This window comes from Glycine soja, chromosome 2 (genome assembly GCF_004193775.1).
Source record: "Glycine soja cultivar W05 chromosome 2, ASM419377v2, whole genome shotgun sequence".
Lineage (NCBI taxonomy): Eukaryota > Viridiplantae > Streptophyta > Magnoliopsida > Fabales > Fabaceae > Glycine > Glycine soja.
Window position 1 is genome coordinate 50,572,684 of NC_041003.1, and position 22,209 is coordinate 50,594,892.

General features: G+C 38.5%; 2 protein-coding genes across 3 annotated transcripts in view; one reads left to right on the plus strand and one right to left on the minus strand.

Annotated features, from left to right (window-relative positions):
* Positions 1 to 17,351, plus strand: part of LOC114404024 (NPC intracellular cholesterol transporter 1-like) — a 47,348-nt gene extending 29,997 nt beyond the window's left edge. The window contains exons 27-39 of one of the 2 annotated variants that reach the window (XM_028367187.1): positions 6,521 to 6,670; positions 6,911 to 6,976; positions 7,099 to 7,243; positions 7,364 to 7,428; positions 7,522 to 7,587; positions 12,565 to 12,658; positions 13,211 to 13,247; positions 13,356 to 13,413; positions 13,532 to 13,642; positions 13,951 to 14,018; positions 16,321 to 16,387; positions 16,467 to 16,535; positions 16,977 to 17,351. In XM_028367187.1, the coding sequence (XP_028222988.1) occupies positions 6,521 to 6,670; positions 6,911 to 6,976; positions 7,099 to 7,243; positions 7,364 to 7,428; positions 7,522 to 7,587; positions 12,565 to 12,658; positions 13,211 to 13,247; positions 13,356 to 13,413; positions 13,532 to 13,642; positions 13,951 to 14,018; positions 16,321 to 16,387; positions 16,467 to 16,535; positions 16,977 to 17,021 (1,041 nt within the window). In that variant the 3' untranslated portion in view covers positions 17,022 to 17,351. The other variant, XM_028367188.1, reaches the window with a different exon arrangement.
* Positions 17,352 to 19,061: 1,710 nt separating this feature from the next.
* On the minus strand, positions 19,062 to 21,994 carry LOC114404050 (protein NLP2-like). Its single transcript, XM_028367189.1, has 3 exons — positions 21,600 to 21,994; positions 19,888 to 21,496; positions 19,062 to 19,804 (listed from the first exon to the last, which is right to left on the minus strand). Exons 2-3 carry the CDS (start codon positions 21,449 to 21,451, stop codon positions 19,236 to 19,238), a joined length of 2,133 nt encoding a protein of 710 aa, XP_028222990.1. The 5' UTR covers positions 21,452 to 21,496; positions 21,600 to 21,994; the 3' UTR covers positions 19,062 to 19,235.
* Positions 21,995 to 22,209: the final 215 nt, after the last annotated feature.

Consider the following 22,209-nt stretch of genomic DNA (forward strand, 5'->3'; position numbering starts at 1 on the left):
AGAGAGAGAAACAGTGAGAGAGAGTGGGGGGGTGAGAGTAGGATCCCGACGGCACCATGCCGGAAATTGTTATGGCCATTAGGTACAAAGGCGGAAAACAAATTGGAGGGATGCATTTGATATCCATTCCTTCTTCTTCACAAGATTCCCAGAGGAGATGAATGAATCAGATTTATGGTATGAGTTTAAAAAATGGGGGGATGTCCGAGAGGTTTTTATTGCAAGAAACCGCAATAGGTGGGGTAAGAGATACGGATTCGTAAGATTCAAGGGGGTGAAAGATGTAACAAAGTTGGAGAGAAAGCTGGATAGCCTGGTAGTAGGGGGATTAAAAATGCATGTCAATACACCAAAGCATGGAAGAGTGAGGGCGACACTGGAAGAAGGCATCCGGGGAGGACGAGAGCAAAAGGGACAGGAAGAAGCTAACAGGAAAGGTAAGCACGGGTACGAAGACAACCATGTGGATATGAAGATGAAACAATTCCAACAGAAGAAAGAGGCAACCTCGTATGCGAAGATCCTAATGACGGAAGGAAGAAACACGGCACCGGGAAGAATTCTCAGAAGGCCGAGCCTAACTGGTGGTGTATCTCACTCATCGGTGCAGTTGAACATAAATGTGGAACAAAAGACATGGTTAAGAAACACATGGGTGGGAAGACTGAAGAACCTTGCGTTATTTGATAGAATGGAAGACAATCTCATGTGTAATGGAGGCGAAGATGTCAAGCCAAAATATATTGGTGATGACATGATATTGCTAATGGGACTTACAGAGACCAGAGCTACACAAATGGCTAAAGAAGCAAATGAGCAAAGATCATCCTTGTTCTACTCACTAGAAAAATGGACCCCTCAGTTGAGAACTGGTTATCGCCTAGTTTGGCTGTTATGCTGGGGCATACCTCTGCATGCCTGGGACTTGGAGGATACTAGACACATTATGACAGCAGTAGGAGAAGTGGTGGAGGTGGATGACGAAATGGATGAACTCCATAGGCTGGACAGGGCGCGGATATTAGTGAAGACACCATGACAGCCATTAATTCAGCACAAGGTCTCCGCATGGATTAATGGGGTTGAATACAATGTGCATATAGCTAAAGAAACATGCTACAACCTGGATAGATGCAAATGTCAGGGAAGAAACTGCATAGGCTTGTCGGAGGAAATAAGTTCCGACGATAGTGACAGTGAAACAGGGATGCAAATGGTGATCGAAGGTAGTCCACTAGAAACAGACCCGTTGGAGGAGGATTTTCCTCCGAGCACAGACGGCAATGACCAAAGAAGAGGAGACACGGAGGTGTGACGGACTAAAGGGCAAAATTGCAACAAAGATCCATTGGGTAATAACCAGGAGTCAAGCCCACGAATTCAGGAATGGGTTTTGTGCTCAAAGACCCTAGATGAATAATACCGTAAGAGGTTTGGGGGGGGGGGGGGGGGGGGTTGTGCTCAGAGAAAAGATAAAAGGGGTCAAGGCTAGGCTGAAAATCTGGAATAAGGAGCAATTTGGAGATGTCCACTAGAAGGTGGCAACTATTGAGAAGGAACTAAACAGGCTTGAATCTGAAGGTGAGGACAGACAACTATCTGGCCAAGAGTTGCTTGTTAGAAAAAAGCTTCAAGAGGAACTATGGGCAGTTGCACAAGCGCAAGAGTCCTTAATGAGGCAGAAAGCAAAAGCAAGATGGATCAAAGAAGGGGACGGTAATTCAAAGTTCTTCCATAGGGTTGTAAACACAAATCACAGGTCCAACACTTTGAGAGGTGTGCTTGTAAATGGTGTTTGGATTGATGAACCTAGAAGGGTGAAGGAGGAAACATGTTTGTTCTTCAAGGAAAAATTTCAGGAGGAAGAGTGGGTAAGACCCAAACTAGATGGGGTCAGCTTTAAAGCTATTGAACAACATTAGAACGATAGATTATCAAAACCTTTCACTGAAAAGAAAATCAAGGATGCTGTGTGGGAGTGACAAATCCCCTGGCGCTGATGGTCTCAACTTCAAATTCATTAAGGAATTTTGGGAAATTATCAAGGCCGATGTGTTTCGTTTCATGGATGAATTTTTTGTTCATGGAACTCTCCCGAAGGGCTGCAATGCTTCTTTCATTGCGCTCATTTCCAAGGCATCTAATCCACAAAATTTAAAAGAATACAGGCCTATTTCTTTAATTGGCAGCATATACAAAATTGTGTCAAAGGTGCTAGCATGGAGGTTAAAGGAGGTGCTACCAACACTAATAGATGAGAGACAATCAGCATTCATAGAAGGCCGTCAATTGCTACACAACACCCTCATTGCAAATGAAGTATCCTTGAAGCAAAGTCAAGAAATAGGCCGTGTTTGATTTTTAAAGCATATTTTGAAAAGGCATACGACTCAGTATCTTGGGATTTTTTGCTATATATGCTGAGTAGGATGGGCTCCTGCGAAAAATGGATATTGTGGATTGAGGGCTGCCTAAAATCAGCTTCTATCTCTGTATTGATCAATGGCAGCCCTTCGTCCGAGTTCACCCCACAAAGAGGCATAAGACAAGGGGACCCACTAGCTCTGCTATTATTCAATGTTGTTGCGGAAGGGCTAAACGGATTGATGAGAGAGGTGTTGAAGAAAAATCTGTTTCAAGGCTTTCTAGTGGGTAGAAAAGAGGTGGAGGTTAACATACCACAATATGCAGATGATACACTCTTTTTTGGGAAAGCATCTATGGAAAATGTTGAAGCGATCAAGGTGATCTTGAGAAGCTTCAAACTTGCCTCAGGACTCAGAATCAATTTCTCAAAGAATTGCTTTGGGAAAATTGGGATGTCAGAAAGTTGGAAGGAGGATGCTGCTAGGTACTTACATTGTAGGGTATTGGTCATACCATTTCTATATTTGGGCCTCCCGATTGGGACAAATCCAAGACAGTCCGACACATGGGATCCTATAGTCAAGAAATGTGAGAGAAAACTGGCAAAATGGAAGCAAAAGCTATTATCTTTTGGGGGTAGGGTAACACTCATAAAGTCAGTCCTAAATTCTATTCCTATATATTTCTTATCTTTTTTCAGGGCTCCAAACAAAATTCTGGACAAACTGGTGTGGATTCAGTAGCAATTCCTGTGGGGTGAAGGTATGGAGGTGAAGAAGATAGCATGGGCAAAGTGGGAGTCGGTGTGCCTACCAAAGGAGAAAGGTGGATTAGGGATCAGGGATCTTGGAAGTTTAACTATGTACTCCTTGGAAAGTGGAAATGGAGATTCTTCCATAACAAAGGAGAATTATGGGCTAGATTATTGGAATCAAAATATGGCGACTGGAGGAATTTGGAGGAAGCAACAAGGGGCAGTAGAGTACCAACATGGTGGAAGGATATAAATATTAGAGACCCCTCAGGTGTAGATGGCAGCATTTTTGATAAAGGGATAAAATGGAAAATGGGTTGTGGAGAAAAGGCCAAATTTTGGGAGGATGGATGGAAGGATGATGGAGTACCACTTAAGGCGAAATACCCCACACTGTTCTCTGTGTCCAAACAGCAACAACATCTCATAAAGTTGATGGGCACCTTCACAGCTACAGGTTGAGAATGAGATTTTAAATGGAGAAGACAACTTTTCGATGATGAGATGGAGATGGCTGCAAAGTTCCTACAAGACTTGGAAGACATCAGCATCTACCGGGACCGAGAAGACCAGTGGATTTGGAAGGCAGATGCATCGGGTGTATATTCAGCAGGGAGCAGATACAAGATGCTTATGTCAACCCAAACTGATGAAAATCAGGACAGTGTTTTTACTAAGTTGTGGAAGGTCAAGGCCCCTAGTAAAGCTGCATTTTTCGCATGGAGACTACTCAGGGACAGATTACCAACAAAAATGAACTTGCGCAGGCGAAATGTGGAAATAAATGATCCCACATGTCCTTTCTGCAAATATACAGATGAGGATGCAACACACCTATTCTTTTATTGCAGCAAGGTAATGCCACTCTGGTGGGAATCAATATCGTGGACAAACTCCTCAGGACCACTTCCTCAAAGCCCAAAATTGCATTTCCTCCAGCACGTGCTTTGGAATCAAAAAGGCTATAGCTCTCAGATTTGGAAATGCTGGTCGATCTCCTTGACCTGGAGTATTTGGCAGCATTGAAATAACATTGCTTTTGAAGGGGACAACTTTAACGGTAGCAAGATACTAGACAATGCAGTTTTTCTTTGCTGGACTTAGCAAAAAAATCTGAATAAAGATTTTGAGATATCGTTTCAACACTGGTCCAGCAATATGAAGGAGGCATTTAGGTGATTAGGGGGGGAACCTATATGTATGTTGGGTAGTTATGGGCCAAGCAAATTGCCAGAATTATGGTTTCCTAATTCAATTTAGATATTCTGTATTAGGGAACCATAGTCCTGCTATATTTGGCCCAATGTGTAATTTTATCAGTACAACTTGTACTGACTATCATATAATACAATACTACTTTTGCTGAGTAAAAAAAAAATGTATGTAATTCTAGGATCTCTTGAAGACTTGGTAAAATGTCAGCCAGATGATTTTTGGAGCTCATAGAGGTAGTTTTGATAATGCCAAAAAGTATCTTATCTCTAAAAAGTGGCAACCAACTTGTGTTTTGTCCTCTCGTGAAAAAACTAGATTTAATGAGATATAGGGCAGATTATCACAAACAAGCTCCTAAGACCTAACTCTTAAAACATGCAAGTCTTGAAGCAAGTGTTTTAGCCATGGAAGTTCACATGTGGGGTGAGCCATGGTGCAATTCTCTACAATCTAGCCACAGCATTCTGCTTCTTACTCTTCCATGAGATGATTCCTCTCATAAGAACACAATAGCCTGAAGTGGAATGGATCATTTGTCATTGACATCTTTTGCCCACTTGGCATCTAAGTATAGTATAATATTAGTGACCCCTAGCCATATAAATTAGGCCCTTTCCTGGTCACCCCTTAATGTACCTCAGTCCAAACAACTGCATTACATAGAAACTCTTTGGTATTCAACAACCAGATTTTCTGCTCCGAAAAAGTCATGGATGAAGCTCTATTCCACACTTGGTCTTGGTTAAATGGAATGGAGACAGACTTCCATCTTCATTTTAATCAGTGGTCTACTAGACTTAAGGAAGAAATGTCTTAGGGATCTTTGTTGTATGGGTTCTCATCTTATGAGATATTTTTTGCAGTTGGGGTAGGCAGATTATGCCTTTGTAATTATATATACCATTTTCAGTACACCTAGTACTGAAGTTTTATTAATACAACTATCAGATTTTTGCAGTGCAAAAAAAAAAAGGCTCCCCCTGATTAGGAAGAAGCTTCATATTTTGGTCATATGGGTATCAAATGGTTTACAATCTAGTATTCCTGTTTTCTGCATGTGTGATCGCCGCACCCAAATTGCAAGTGTTTTGCTTTGTTTTCCTACAAAATTAAGGAAATTTCTCATGAAAGTCATATCTACAAAAGGAAATATCTCTAAACTAAAACTAAGTTTATTTTTATGGGTTTTCCAAAAAAAAATATTTTTGGTTTATTTTTCTTCTATTTTTCCTTTGAAATCATACACATGAATTCATAAAAAATGAATTTATCATGGTGCATACTAGCTGTGTTCTGAAGGTAGTTTTGCTCATGAAGATGGTATGACCCTTCCTTGACACACTGGTAAATCTTTGGGGCTAAGAGACTATAGAGAAGTTGTTTTTCCTCAGACATGTTAAAGATAAAATAAAAAAAAAAGCGAAACAGATCTTCATTCACAGCCAAAAAATGAGAAAATAGTGCTTTCTAACAGCTGCAAAAGAGGCAGTATTAGGACAAATCAAACCCTGAAACATAACAGGGAGTGGCCAGTGTCCTGTTCTGCGATGGTGGTGGCAAGTGGCGTACACACACCTGAAATGCATGGATACTGGTGGCGTGCCTAAGGGCATATGGCAGATCTGATGGGAGCTGAAACTTTGGGTACAGGGACATCAACGACTTTCGCTTTGCTGAGGTGATCTTGCTGGAGAAACATGCTGGAAAAAAAAATTCCAGCAATGGCAGTAGTGGCTGATGGCAGGAGTTTCTGGGCTGTGGGCACAATGAAGGTGCCAAGGTGAAAATGAAAGCTACCTAAGATAGCTGCTGCGAAGGCAGCTAGACTTTTGATGCATCAAGAGTCTGATACCTACTTGATAAACCTAAAAAATTTGAAAGGAAGTGACTGAAGTATATTTCTTATTCAGCTTATTACAAAGGATGATTACTGCCAATATATAGACTGCGTTACTTTTAATTCAAGAATTTCAAGGGATTAAAAAATGTACAACACCCAAGAGTCTAAGAAACTGTACAGGCTAATTAATGAAAGAAATAAACCCTATTAATTACAATAATTATATTCTTCATTGATATTGCTGAATGGTTGACTTGTACATAACTACACTTGTAATGTAACTTTCTTTTTTTATCTGGGCATTTATGAATGGATTCTGTATATCTTGTTCTGTAACATTGCAGATATCTAGAGCATCATTAGTGCCAACATCAAGCTACATAGCCAAACCAGCTGCCTCATGGCTTGATGATTTTCTTGTATGGATATCACCTGAAGCTTTTAGTTGCTGTCGAAAATTCACAAATGACTCTTATTGTCCACCTGATGATCAGGTATATGCTTCTTTAAATGTCCTTGGATAATACTTTCGTGCCACATGCTCAACTTTCCTTCTCTCCTACAAGTTTTGAACTTATATTCATGCACATTGTATATGTAATGGTTTTTTCTCTTTTCCCCTGCCTTGTTTTTATATCTACATCAATTGTTTAAATGATTAATCTAATTAAATATTGCTCAATGTACCATCATATATCTTTCAATTACAATAGTAAATGTCTGTCTTTGTTCAGCCACCTTGCTGTTTACCAGATGAAGGGCCATGTGGGTTGGGTGGAGTGTGCAAAGACTGTACAACAGTAATATTCTTCTCCTTCTATTTTTATTTTTTATTACATAGGATACTACTTTTCTAAAAGATGTGACTGTAAATCAAAAGAGTGAATTAGTAAAGTGACTGACACTTTTGGTTGATTCCTAGTGTTTCCGCCACTCGGATTTGGTTAATGATCGTCCATCTACAGCACAGTTCAGAGAGAAGCTTCCCTGGTTTCTTGATGCACTGCCATCAGCTGATTGTGCAAAGGGTGGCCATGGAGCTTACACCAACAGTGTAGATCTGAATGGTTTGATAAATACTCACTCCCTCTTTTTAAAAGGACAAAACTTATGTTTTGTTCCTTATGTATTTGCTGTAACATTCTCAAAAATTGAAAATCTGATACGTAGATTTTGCTTATAACTAGGTTATGAGGGGGGTGTCATCCAAGCTTCTGAGTTCCGTACTTATCACACACCACTTAATAGACAAGTATGCAGTGTGATAAGTGATGATCTTAATCTCATTGCTTTGGCATATTTTTTTCTTCCATTTCTCTATTTGTTCTAATGAAAATCTTGTTAGGGTGACTATGTTAATGCAATACGAGCTGCAAGGGACTTTTCGGCAATAATTTCTTCGTCTTTAAAGGTTTGGGCGTCAATGGAATTATGCATTTTTACCTGAGTTGTTTTGGCATTCTGGATCAAAAAAATGTTTGGAATATGGCGTACTCGTTTTTTCTCCTTGTAATTTTTTTTATTTGAACTGCATTTATGAGCCTTTTCCTAGGATTGACTCTACTATTACTGCTATTATTGTTATTGTTGTTGTTTGTTATTATTGTTCTTGTGTTATTATAGAAAAAGATGAGAGAGGCAGAGAGAAACAATCAACTATGCTGGGAATGGGCACGCTCAACATGATGCGACCACAATGGCACCATGACGAGGGAAGGGAAGGAGCAAAAACTGGAGGGATGCATCCAATATATATTATTTCTACTTCACACGTTTTTTGGAAGATTTGGGGGAAAAAGACTTGTGGTTCGAGTTCAAGAAGTGGGGCGATGTCAGGGAGATCTTCATTGCAAGGAACAGAAACAGAAGCAGTCGGAGATACGGTTTCGTGAGATTCAAAGGGGTCGATGATGTCAGGAAACTCGAGAGATAACTTGATCCTCGGAGGATTGAAACTACATGCGAATCTTCCAAAGCATGGAAAGGAATGGAAGGCGACAGAGAGAGTCAACAAGGATGATCAGCATAAGAAGGAGTCGGTCAAGGAGAAGCCAATTGAGAAAGACGAAGATAAAGGCAAGGTGCTAGAATAGTACACGACACTGGATAGAGGATTACAGAAGCAGAATCCACAACGAGAGATAGAATTTGGTTGGTACGCGAAAGTGATCGCAATAGGTAGCAAGATATGGTGAAAAGATGGATATTGAGGTATGTGCAAGCAATGAGGATGTGCCTTGTGTGGGGCAAAAATTTACCTGGTAGAGACCAAATGGGACAGCCAAAAGCAAATTAGACAGGATCCTTGTCTCCGCAGAATGGTTTTCCAAGTGGCAAGGATGCACTCATTTTATCATGGACCGCAACTTCTTAGATCATTGTCCAATTATGTTGAGATCCATTAATGCTGATTAGGGCCCGAAGCCGTTTCGGGTTCTTGATTGTTGTTGGTTTGAGGATAAATCTTTTAGGAAGGTAGTTCGTGAATGTTGGATGGACAACTTTGTAAATGGTTCGGGGAGGGGGGGGGGTTCGTTCTAAAAGAAAAGTTCAAGAGATTAAAGCAGAGGTTAAAAGAATGGAATAAAGCATAGTTTGGTGATATCTAGTAGAAAATGAAAAGAGTGAAGATGAATCTTAACAAGCTGGAAAAAGAAGGAGATGACAGACAACTGAATGACGAAGAGATAAAATTGAGAAAGTAATTGTAGGAGGAGCTTTGGGTGGCAGCACTCTCAAATCAATCCATTATGAGGCAAAAGGCAATAACTAAATGGATTGAGGAAGGGGATTGTAACTCTCGGTATTTTCATTTGATTGTAAATTGGAAATGCCAATACAACATGCTTAGAGGAGTGTTTGCTGGTAAATGCTGGTTAGAAGAACCAAGCAGGGTCAAAGATGAAACTAGACAATTCTTCAAAAGGAGATTTAAGGAGGTGGAGCGGGAGAGGCCTAGGTTGAATCGGGTCAGATTTAAGACTATCTGTCAGCAAGATAATGATCTTTTGGTGGCGCGCTTTGAAAAGAAAGAAGTGAGGGCTACAATGTGGGATCGTGGGAATGCGAAGAGCCCCGGACCGGATGGACTAAATTTCAAGTTCATCAAGGAATTTTGGGATATTCTCAAAACAGATCTGCTTCGCTTTCTGGATGAATTTTATGCTAATGGAGTATTCCTGAAAAGAAGCAATGCATTCTTCCTAGCTCTAATCCCTAAGGTCCATGATCCTTAGAGCCTCAATGAATACAAACCTATCTCATTAATAGGTTGTATTTATAAAATTGTGGCAAAGTTGTTATCTGGAAGACATAAGAAGGTGCTGCCAACCATAATAGATGAACGTCAAACTGTTTTCATGGAGGGTAGGCATACGCTGCACAACGTGGTTATAGCCAATGAAATCATGGAAGAAGCAAGAAGGTATAATAAAAGCTTCCTAGTATTCAAAGTTGATTATGAAAAGGCATATGATTCAATGTGCTGGGATTTTCTTCTATATATGATGAGACGAATGGGCTTTTGTAGCAAATGGGTTAGATGGATTGAAGGATGCTTGAAATTAACCTCAATATCTATACTGGTTAATGGGAGCCCCACAGATGAGTCCACCCCTCAAAGAGAGAACTCAAGTAAGGGGACTCATTAGCCCCATTCTTGTTCAATATTGTAGCAGAGAGTTTAACTGAATTGATGAGAGAAGCCCAAGAGAAGAATTTGTTTGAAGGTTTCTTGGTAGGAAGAAACAATGTGGACATCAGTCTATTACAATATGTTGATGATACGATTTTCTTTGGGAAAACATCGATGGCAAATGTAAAAACAATCAAGGTGATGTTGAAGCGCTTTGAGTTGGTGTCGGATTTGAAGATAAACTTTGACAAAAGCAAATTTTGGGCGATTGGAATGTCTAAGCAATGGAAGCATAATGCTGCCAGCTATCTAAATTATAGATTGTTGTCAGTACCCATTTCTTATTCGGGTATCCCTATTGGGGAAAACCCAAGTTGTAGTGAAACATGAGATCCAATTGTCAAGAGATGTGAGAGAAAATTGTTAAAATGGAAACAAAGATATCTTTCTTTTGGGGGAAGGGTGACTTTGTTAAAGTCAATCCTGAACTCAATTCCTATCTTTTTTCAGGTTTGTAAAGAAGGTTTTTTTTTTTTTTGGAAAGCAAAGCTATATTATATTAATTAAAACAGTACCAGAGGTACTACAAGATACATGAATAGAGTCCTATAAATCATGAGAAAAACCGCCCTACACAAACAGCACCCTACTAGGGATCACACTAGCTAAAAGCTATAGACATTCCTGAAGACCAGCAGTGGAAAGGAGTCTTGAAGTCTTTTTCCCAACCCCTCAGCCAAGTCCATAAAAGGAATAAGATGCTATCTGTCAACTTAGAGATGTCAAAGGATTGATTATGGAAAATCATATCATTCCTGAGTCTCCAAATTGAGTTTGTAGCTGCTACCCACCACATTTTCCATCTTTTGTTAGAAGCCTTTGTAAAGAAGGTGGTGGATAGGCTGGTGAGGTTGCAACGCTGGTTTTTGCGGGGGGAGGGGGGGGGAACGGGTAAATTGGGAGACAATTTGTCTCCCAAAGGAGAAAGGTGGCTTGGGCGTCCGGGACTTGGTAAAATTCAACTATGTTCTACTTGGAAAATGGCACTGGAACTTATTTCATCACCATGGAGAATTGTGGGTGCAAGTTTTGGACTCCAAATTTGGAAGTTAGAGGAATTTGGATGAGACAAGAAGGAACAATAGAGAGCCTCTTTGGTGGCGAGATTTAAGCATTATTTGCAACTCGACTGAGGAGGGGGGGCTAGTTTAAAAGTGGGACAAATGGAAAATTGGATGTGGATCAAAGGTGAAGTTTTTGGAAAATGGGGTTTCATTGTTGGAGAAGTACCCAAGAATGTACCGCATTTCTCAACAGCAACAACAATATATCCAGTAGCTAGGAGTGGCAACAAACGGAGATTGGGAATGGCAGTTCCAGTGGAGGAGATTATTTTTGGAGGGTGAGATAGACATAGCTGCAAAATTTATGGAGGATATAGAGGGCGAGCCCTGGTGCAGCGGTAAAGTTGTGCCTTGGTGACTTGTTGGTCATGGGTTCGAATCCGGAAACAGCCTCTTTGCATATGCAAGGGTAAGGCTGCGTACAACATCCCTCCCTCATACTTTCGCATAGCGAAGAGCCTCTGGGCAATGAGGTACGTAGTTTTTATAGAGGGTCTAACAGTACAAGTTCAGCAACAAGACATTTGGATTTGGGAGGGGGACCCAAGTGGGAGCTACACAGTGGGGAATGCTTACATGTTGCTCAATCGATATATGATAGATGAAAATCATGGCGGAGCATTTACTGCTCTATGGAAGCTAAAAATCCCAAGTAAAGCATCACACTTTGCTTGGAGGTTGATTCAGGATAGATTGCCAACAAAAGTTAACTTGAGGAGAAGGAACATGGAACTGAACGATGTCTGCTGCCAATTTTGCAGAATTTGCAATGAGGATGCATCTCACCTTTTCTTTAGTTGTGTCAAAATCATGTCACTATGGTGGGAAACATTGTCTTGGCTAAACACAGTGGACGTCTTCCCGGAAGTACTGAGAGAGCACTTCCTTCAACACTCCTATTGCAATCTCAATGGTATCAGACTACAAAGATGACAAACTTGGTGGATTTCTCTGACCTAGTGTATGTGGTACCATAGGAACAGGATAGTCTTCTCAAACAAAAGTTTCAACAATCAAAAATTGATGGATGATGTGTTATTTTTCTGCTGGACATGGCTTAAAAATATGGAAAAAGGATTTGACATTCCTTCCATTCCTGGTCTAGCAACATCAGGGTTGGGTTTTGTGTTCTGGGGGATTGGATTATAGATTTTTTGTGGTTGGGATCCTAGTTTAGATACAGATCTATGGTTGCCTAATACCTGCACTAAAGCTTGTATTAGGACACCATAGCTCCGCACATAATGACTCTAGGATGTATATACAACTTTTCCACTTGTACTGATTTTATTATTATATATAATATATACATATTTTTTGCCGATAAAAAAAGAATTGTTCGTGTTATTTCTGTCTTTCACCAATCTAATATTTCATTTGGGAGTCCTTGATTTCACTTGACCTTTGAGTCTCAATCTCTGTTGGTATTGTTAGCTCATCACTTTTTATTTGAATGTCTCTTTGTTGATATTAAGTTTATAACAAAATAGTAGATGATATCATTATGGATCTACTTTCTATTTTCTCATCCTTATGAAGCATTTTGTAATGGCTAAAATCGTACAGTGTCCCACATTGTTGATTCTTTTGTGGATCACCACTTCTTGTTGACTAAGTTTCTCTTGTGCAGATGGATATTTTTCCGTACTCAGTGTTTTATATCTTCTTTGAACAATACCTGGATATATGGAAGTTAGCCCTGATCAACATTACCGTAGCACTAGGTTGGTATTCCAAAACAGTTTAAATAACGCATATTCACACAGGATGACATAATTGTTTGTCAACCTTGTTGTATAAGCTGGACTGTCTGTTATAATCCTTCAATTTCCCTTCCTGTTTGCAGCTTATATGTTGAAATTTGAGCCTTTATTAAGATTTATACTTGTGTTCTTGGCTTCAAACTTTTAAATTCTATCTCTATGGTCTTTGATGGAGTACTCTGTTGTCTTATCGACGTCAAACACTTTATGTCTTCCACTTGGAAGATATATAACATCTTTCTGTTGCTTTTTATGAATGAAAGATTTCAGTATCGGGATTTAGACTACATATTCATGGGTAGTACTTATTTGCCACCCTCTTGATATTTCTGATTGGACCAAAATTGGAAAGTGAAAATCTAATTCATGTCTTCTCAGTTTTATCCGTGTTTTGTTTCCCATTTCTCGTACATAGATTTTTCAACTATTACTTGTGTGAAAATGTATCATATCAAGCCTGTCTTTCCTGAATCAAATTCATTTGTCATCAAATAACTTATGGTGATGTAACAGGTGCTATTTTTGTTGTCTGTCTGATCATCACATCCAGGTATACTTGAGCCTTGTTTATTTCCACAAATACAGTCCAATTGAAAATTTGTTCTCTCCAGTTCAGGATTAAGTGTAATATTCTTTTTCTGTTTGCTATTAAATGCAGCGTGTGGAGTTCAGCAATCTTATTACTTGTTCTGATCATGATAATTTTGGACCTCATGGTAACATTTATCTTAAAGTTGCAAATTTATTTCATCTTTCATTTGCTTTCCCTTTTGGTATCCTGTTTATTACCTCTTAGTTACAGAATGAAACAAACGAAGTTTGTGACTCCTGCAGGGTGTAATGGCAATTTTGGGTATTCAACTCAATGCGGTGTCTGTTGTAAACCTTATTATGTCAATAGGAATTGCTGTGGAGTTCTGTGTGCATATAGTACATGCATTCATGGTTAGTCTGATCCTCTGTTCTATAAATTGACAGGTCCTTCCCGTAGGGTATGGAGGTCTTTTTGAGGAAACAGTGATATTTGTCAATGTGGCACTTTATAATTCCTACTTGTTCGTTAAGGAAATGGGATTATGGGGAATTGGGGATTACTATAGCATGTGAAAAGTGAAATTCAACCTGCTTTGTCACCAGGGGAATATTGACACACTGATTAACTCAGGGAGACCTTTATGCAATTGAACCACCTGTCTTTTGGTGACTATGCAGTACCCACATTTTATGATGATCTGGTATACATGTGTTCACAGGTAAGCTTGGGGGATAGGAGCCAACGAGCAAAGACAGCATTGTGTACCATGGGGGCTTCTGTATTCAGGTTGACTATATGTATTGTCGCATTTGGAAACATCACGGATTGTAATATTTGTAGCCTTGGACTGAGTGTAGCCCACTACATATATAAGTGTGAGCATATCAAGTGAGACTCGTTCTTCTTTGTTGTACCAGAACAAATTTTGACCATACAATCATATATGGGAAAATTTGTTCTCATGATAACAATTGAGAACGATTCTCACCTGATATGTTTCCTATGCATTATATTATTATAATTTTGGGTTTGGGCCTAATTACAAAATCAGCTTGTAAGGAGAGGATCCCCACACACACAAACTTTTATGCATTATTTTGGCTATATCACCAGTCAGTGGGATCTTTAACACCCTCCATCACGCTGAGGACCGGACATCTATGAGTGGTCCGATAACAACCCGATAAACCTAACAACAATTGCTAAGATAGGTTCTCATTTTTTTTTTAATCAGCAAAAGTAGAATTGTATTATATATATAACAGCACAAGTTGTACTAAATGATTACAGAGGGTCCATTTTAGGTAGACTATGGAGTCCTAATACATATGTAGCAACATGAATTAAGATACCATAGTACCTACAGTATGCTAAATACACTATTACCCCCACTCCTATTTATATCCCCCCTCATACCATAGTACCTACAGTATGCTAAGATAGGTTCATACCATCTTAAAATTTAGGTCTACACTATAGGCTCTGATACTATCTTAGAATTGGGTTTGTGAGTAAATAATATGGTAGGGGGCTCAATAATGGAATAAGGATAGACCCTTTTACCATCTTAGAATTTTGAGTTTGGGCCTAATTTAATCTCACAAAACCAGGTTGTAGGTGAGGTTAGTGGAGTACCCCCTACTTGTATACACTATTTTGGTCATATCAGTAGAGTGACAAAACTTGAGGACTTTCGGTTGACAATCCCTAGCCACATGTGGTCAATGGTAATGATGTTCTAGGTGAGGATGCTGCTTGTGTTCCTGGGTGATATATACTATAAACCTAGTTGGAGGCCACTTACTAGGTGGTATGATACTTGGTATTTTCGGAACAAGTTTATAGGTTGACAGGGCCACTAAGGAGGATGTTGCCTGTGTTTTGTTATTGAAGGAGGCACTAGTTTCCTAAGTTTTTGGATGAGATCAGCTGAGTTATTGAGGGAGGCCACTACTTGAAGCATCGATACTTTTTTTTTTGCTATAAGTAAGATATCTCTATAGTCGGAAGCCATAAGACTAATCCCATAGGTCCCATAGGACATAGAGATCACCAAATTGGATTTTACCTCTCCCAACAAAGTCTTTTCCATACGCACGACCTAGGAATCGAACCCCAATTAGCAGCATGTTTGAAGAACTTAACTATCTACCAATTGTGCTGGACCTTGTTGGTTAAAGCTCTGATACTTTAATTTGCTCCATATATCTGTATTTGATACCAATACTTTTGGATACTTCACCAATATTTATTTAAAAGTATCCAAGACTAAAAAAATTGTACATGTTATGTCTCGTGTGGCTGTATGAAAATCCAATACAGCTACATGAGACATAGAAACATATATACTATTAAAACATAAAAGCATTGTCCCTTAATGCATAAAAAATGGTAATTGTCCTTTTTATGGATGATTTTAATAAAGGAATGAGACGTATGGTATTATTCCTATTTATGATGATAATGATTTATATTTGATTTTGTTTTTAATTATGTCCAAGAAGAATGTTCTTAATTTGAATTTACAAAATTGCAATTATATGTTTATTATGTTTTATGAGTTTTTGTATATATCTAAATATGTATTTTACACGTATCATATTAAAATAATTGTACCACGGTAACCACTGTATTGGATACGTATTGTATTGGATATACATATCGTATTTGTGCACCAACATGTAACATAAGCTAGGGTTAGGGCTTGTACTAGTAGTACTAAAACTTGGTCTTTTTAATGGTATAAATAGGTGCATTCGTATTTGTGCGTGACATCTTATCATCAATCTCAAAATACATTGTTTGCCATCATTCGTTCTTTTCCCTTTTTCTCATCTAAACCCTAAAGGTTCGGCAAAGATGAAATGTTATGTGCATGATTGGACTTTGTGAAAATTTCCTCTTATTGTAGTTATTTAGTAGTGTAGCTTTGGTATAACTCTTGATCTGTTGTCAGAGAATTGATGCAGATGTACCATTTATAACAAATTACAAAAATGATTTGAATCGTGTCTGAATTATTAGTGTCTGCTTGCACTATTATTTTCTTGACACTTTCTTTTTTGTATTATTTATCTTTGTTTGGTAGTGGAATCACACTTACAAAATTAGTCGGAGTCCTCGTCCTTTGCTTCTCAACATCAGAAATTTTTGTGGTATGTGACATATCACCCTTGGCTCCAACGCTTGATTGTCTGCTCAAGAAATGTTAAAGTAGCTTTTGGGTCTTTGCAGGTGTATTACTTCCAGATGTATCTGGCCTTGGTTATCATTGGCTTCTTACACGGTCTTGTGTTTCTACCTGTAAGTTTGTGGTTTTTGGTGCTGCTCTATAAAGTATAAAATAACTAGCTTTTTCATTAACGTCATGAAATAGGTTTTACTCCCTTTCCATTTTGCAAGTTTTAATTATTGGTCACACTTGGCACTCAATTTCACAATGTGTTCAACAAGCCTTACACGTGACATAGTCATTAATCAATACAATCGCCAATGGGATTAGTTCTGCCGGTAGGAATGAAAGCACTTTACCTGTACGGCTTAGGTTCAATTCCTACTACCAGCAATCCTCTTTGGTGGGCAATCTGTTAACACTTAGCACCACTGTAAGCCCTTGCTGAGGCTTGTGGTATGTTTTGACCTTATATAGGACAGCCTACCTTCCCCCTAAACCTTTTTGTACCAAAAAAATGTGCACAATAACTAATTAGGAAACATCTCACATTTCCTGCCCTTTTTTTTCAGGTGGTATTGAGCTTGTTTGGTCCTCCGTTAAGATATAGTCATTAAGGAGCAGCTAGAAGACATGCCTTCTGCTTCATCAGAACAGCCTCTAATTAGATGAAAGTTAGATTTTAATTACGCTGATCACATACTTAATGAACAAGAAAAAATGTTTTGATTATAGAGGATTAATAGTATCTTTTGACTTTTAGATTGAGAAAGTTCATTGCTTATATATCTGAACATGGTCACGGAGAAACTCTGCCAGTTTTTAGTCATTTCTGATGTTTGGAAGGTTTGATCATCAGAGTTACTGTGTATATAATGCCGAGAACATTTCCTGATATTTGAAGCAAATATACCTTTATAATTATTAATATACTTCTGTTTTTTTTTATTAATTGACTACTGTTATCATTCTTAAACAATATGCGGGTACCACTCATCAAAAAACAATATATGATTAGGAGAGAGAATCAATTGATATAGAGGATTGTTTCACTTTAATAAATAATTTACCTAGCAAATTATGTAAATGTGACTACCATATCATCACTTGAAGGACTAAAAATAATGATAATTTTTTTAGAGATTAAGACTAAGGCCTATCAAACGTTTTTTAGGAACCAAAAGTGAAAAACGTGGTAAAAAAAAAAGAATTTTGTAAGTCTAATAATAAGTCTAAAAAAAAGAATTGTGTAAGTCTAATAATAACTTTAGTGTAACTTAATCTATTTATGAATACTTCTATTCTTAAAGTACTTTTATCAAAATAAAACTTGTTTTGATGATAATAATCAAAAACACTTTGAAATGTATAATTTACTCAAATGGTTATAGATTTTATAATGTGATATTAATATTATTTATTTTACTATTTTTAAGTATATTTGAATTGATAATATTTTAACGGGAGCACAATAGAAATTTTCCTAATTTTTTATTTAATAAATTAAACTTGATGTTGTATCTTAAAAAAGAGGGAGATCAAATGACACAAAATAATTACACCATGTAAAATTATGTGTGAACCCAAATTTAACATGATCAATAAATGGTGGCACCTCTGATATTTTAATATTAAAAAAGAATAGCTGATCGTATCGTCTCATGATATAATTTTAATATTATGTTTGAATCCAAATCTAACATAATCAAGACCAAGTAATATGTGGGACAAGAATAGGTTAATCCGATTTAATAACATAATATATTAATATTAAAATTATATATAATTAAATCGTTCAATAAAAGAATTATACAGTTTAAGTAAATATATACTTTATAATATATTTTTCAAAATAAATAATATCATTTTTTATATCTATATATAAAGGGAATAAAGTATTTTGATGTATACATTTTTATGCCTATTTTATCTTTATAACTATATCCATAAGTTATTATTTTATCTTTACAATTGTCTTCACAAATCACCCACTAACTTCTATTATTTTTTTATTTAAAAAAAGCATGAAAAAACAGTTAGACACTCCTGTTCCCCTAGTAAACAATAAAAGGGTTATACAAAATATTATTTGTTAAACAAAAGAGTTTTATTATTAATACATTATTATTATTATTGAGAAAACTTGTAAATTTAAAAAGAATATAAGACATGAGCTTTAATAATAATAGAGATTATTAAAAAAAATCTATTTGAAATTTCAAATTCTTTATCATTTGTTAAAATTTATTGAAAATTTTGAAGTTATAAGTTCAGCGAGACTCATAAAGATTAAAAAAATTATAAATTTTTAATAAACTTCAATCAATATAAAAAAAAATATGTTCAATAGAATGTAATTGAAAATGTGTTGGTAGCCTTTGTCCATGGCATTGAAGTTTAACAACACGAGGGCAATGATGCTGTTCTATATATGGCAATCATGTAAAAATTCAATTGAATTCCTTTCCAAAATTTCAAGTTTATTGAATCATTATTCTTTAAGAAATCGAGCAGCAAGCAGTTTCAAGAGCTGACTTAAATCCCTTCCAACCCCACACCATTTCCTTTCTATGCAACTATATATGAATTTTCGTTATATATAGCTGGGTGGATAGTTGGTGGAGCAACTGATATGGAGCTTGTGAATAAAGTGTAGGTAAGGCAAAGTTAGCATTTTAATAAGAAATTAAGAGAAGTAACAAATATAAATAAAATGGTTCTCGTCTCATCTCATAAGCTGGATGGGGTCTAACAAGTAAAAGCAAAACAACAGCAATACAAATGTGACGGTACAGATAGAGAGACGCCTAGGATGGAAACGAAGGTGTTAATTAAGAAGAAGAAGGAGTGCTGGTGGTGTTGGCGAAAGTATATGAATTTGGTTGATTATTAAGAGGAGAAGCTTGAAATAGGGCGAGTCTAATTGTGCGGCTCTGAGACGTTGTATGCAAGTCTTTACACTCCTCAAGATCGCCATCGCAGGCTAAAACAACCCACTCTCCGTCATCATCCAAATACTTTAGAACCACGTTGTTGGCGTTGCTAACATCGCTTAGGTTGAAGCGCCTTGAAATTTCCAACTGCAATTCTGTGAACCCCCAAAGTGGTTGCAAGCTAAAACGGATTTTTTCATCCGCAAAAGTAGCCTTCACTCTCAAGGGTTGTTGAGGAACATGAGGAGGGCTTTGTGCTGCAGGAGAGGATGATTGAGAAGCTCTAGAGCTCAACTCCGGAAAACTGTTATAGAAGGATCCGATCTGTATGGCACCCTCGGCACCCTGTACCGAATCAATTACAAGTTGTAGTTTCTTCAAAGAGTGCCCCACCTTCTTTATTTTCCTTGAAGGCCATCGCGTTATGCCATGTTGTCTGCATATCCTTTTCAGAGTTGTGGGACACACTGCATGCATGCAATTCATTCATTAAGAGCTACATGAGGAATGCAATTAATTAATGGATCATATCAAATTAATAATATCTCACCGCCAATGCTCTTAGCCGCATCTTTTAGGCTTCCTGCAAAGTATTGCCTTAGAACTGGCAAGCTGATAGTCTTCTCGGCCTTGGTTCGTCTCTTCTCTCCTGGTTTTCTGCCACGCTTCACACCAAATGTGTGAGTTTGAGATTGAGATTGAGATTGAGATTCTTCTCCAAAATCTGAAAACACGACATGGTCGTGTGAATGATAAGTACTAGTGGCAGTGGTGTCCCAGTTACAGTGAGTTGTTGTGACTTTGAACTCCTCTTTGGGTTCTTCTTCCAGGAAATCCAAGGACAAGCACACACCTTTCCCATTGTCCTTGTGTTGGGATTGGGCATCAATCATATGTGCGATCCAGGAAGCCTGCTGGGACTGGGATTCAGAGGGCAAGGAGGTAAATACATCATCATGGATGGGAGCAGAAAGATGGAAGGTGGGGCAAGCTTGTTGAAGGAGAATAGATAAGGAGTTGAGGAAGAGGTTGTGGTCAGGGCAGTGTTTGGGAAGGAAGAACTCCAAGACAAAATCAAAATGGGGATAAGAAGAAGTCCTTAGAGGAATAGCGACGGCAGAATGCAAGTCAAAGATGTTGGCGTGGTGAGAGAGAGGATATTCGGCCTTGGTGAAGGCGGTTATGTCCATAGCAAAACAGGGCTTGGCAGTTGTGAAGGCCGTACCGACAATTCCTTGTCCGCGGAAAAGGTGGTGCTGAGAGCAGGCCTCCTGGAACCCCAATAGCTGGGGCTGACCATCCCCCACAAAACACGCTCTGTCCACAATCGACACATAGTTGTTCTCATCCCTTGAATGCCCACAATCCACACATAGTTGTTGGACGCAAGGAGCCCATGTCAGAGCCAAAGGCACATTCTGCGTCTTGCACACACACCTCACCACCTCCATCATCTCGTTCACTGATGCTTCGTACACCTCATCCTCGTCAAATACCTTTACAACACCACCTGGAATCATGCCCTGGAAAGCATTATTATTATTATTGTTGTCAAGTTGAGGGAGATAGTTGATTGTGTCCCAGCGAGCTGCTGGCATTACAATCTGGAGGACACCCAGGCATGTGCCACTGCCTCTTTCGAAGACAGGAAGTGCCAAGGATCCATATTCATAAGGAATTCGCGGGTACTCATGGCTTCTAAAGAACCGAATGTTTACGTTCGACTTCATGTTCATGTTCATGTTGGTCGGAAAAGGAAAAGCAACCGAAACCGACTCATCGGGCCCAAGGCCAATGGCAAGAAGGCCTGTCATCCTCCGTATGGGAACCCATATCTGAATGAGCACGTTGGCGGCGTTGTTGTTCTTTGTGTATTCTCTCAAGTAGCCCACCGCAACCACCAATCTCTCTTTCACGGATGAAGATGACCCAGACACAGGCCCCTTGGGTCCAATCCACCATGTGGTCTTCCCCATGGGCATGGCTAATTCTTGCTCTATGTCGTACTGTGCCTCGCTGCTCCCATTCGTTTCCACCCAGCAACCTTTTTCCAGCAACTCCTCGATCAAATCTTCTTCACACTCCGACAAGCTCCCAAACGCACCATACTCCATGCTACCTGTTCCTTTAATATCCTCTCACGATCCCTCTGATCGATCCTGCCATTTTACATTACAAACAAGTAAAAGTAATTAGTTTAAGCTCAGAGAGAGAGAGAGAGAGAGAGAGGAGGAGGAGGAGGAGGCATCAAGACTCACTCACCTTAACCTTAATTACTCTCGATCGAACATATATCAATATGGACTGTGCTGTAGCTATTGTTGATCGATCTCAGCTCACTCAACTCAAGTAAAGTTTCTTTTCTTTTATGGGCCGTACTACTACGTTAACATTGCTTGCTTGAGAGAATGATTACTTGAACATGCGACTGATTGATTGATAAGGCTCTTATATAATGACCAAAAAAGGAAAGAAAACTCTTTCTTTCTTGTATTTCAGTGGGACCCACCCTCTCTCACTGTGGCCGGTATTTATTTATATTACATATATATTTTCCCCCCTTGCTTAGGATGTCTGTCTGGGCATTAATTAATGTATGTAATCTAAAGTCGCACTGCACCTCTTTGTATGTATAATATTTTATGCATGACCGGCTGTAGAATAGTGGGAGATCATCACGATGCTACAGTCTAGAGCACGATTAGTTATGGTAGGAGTAGGAGCATGCTCATGCGGACTCACTACCTCCCTGCGCGCCACATGGCAATCCTACACCACATCGGCGAAACAAATTGATGTTATGTTTCTACTATCTACATTCACATATTATTATTATTAATTCAATTTTACCAATACAACTGGATCGCCACTA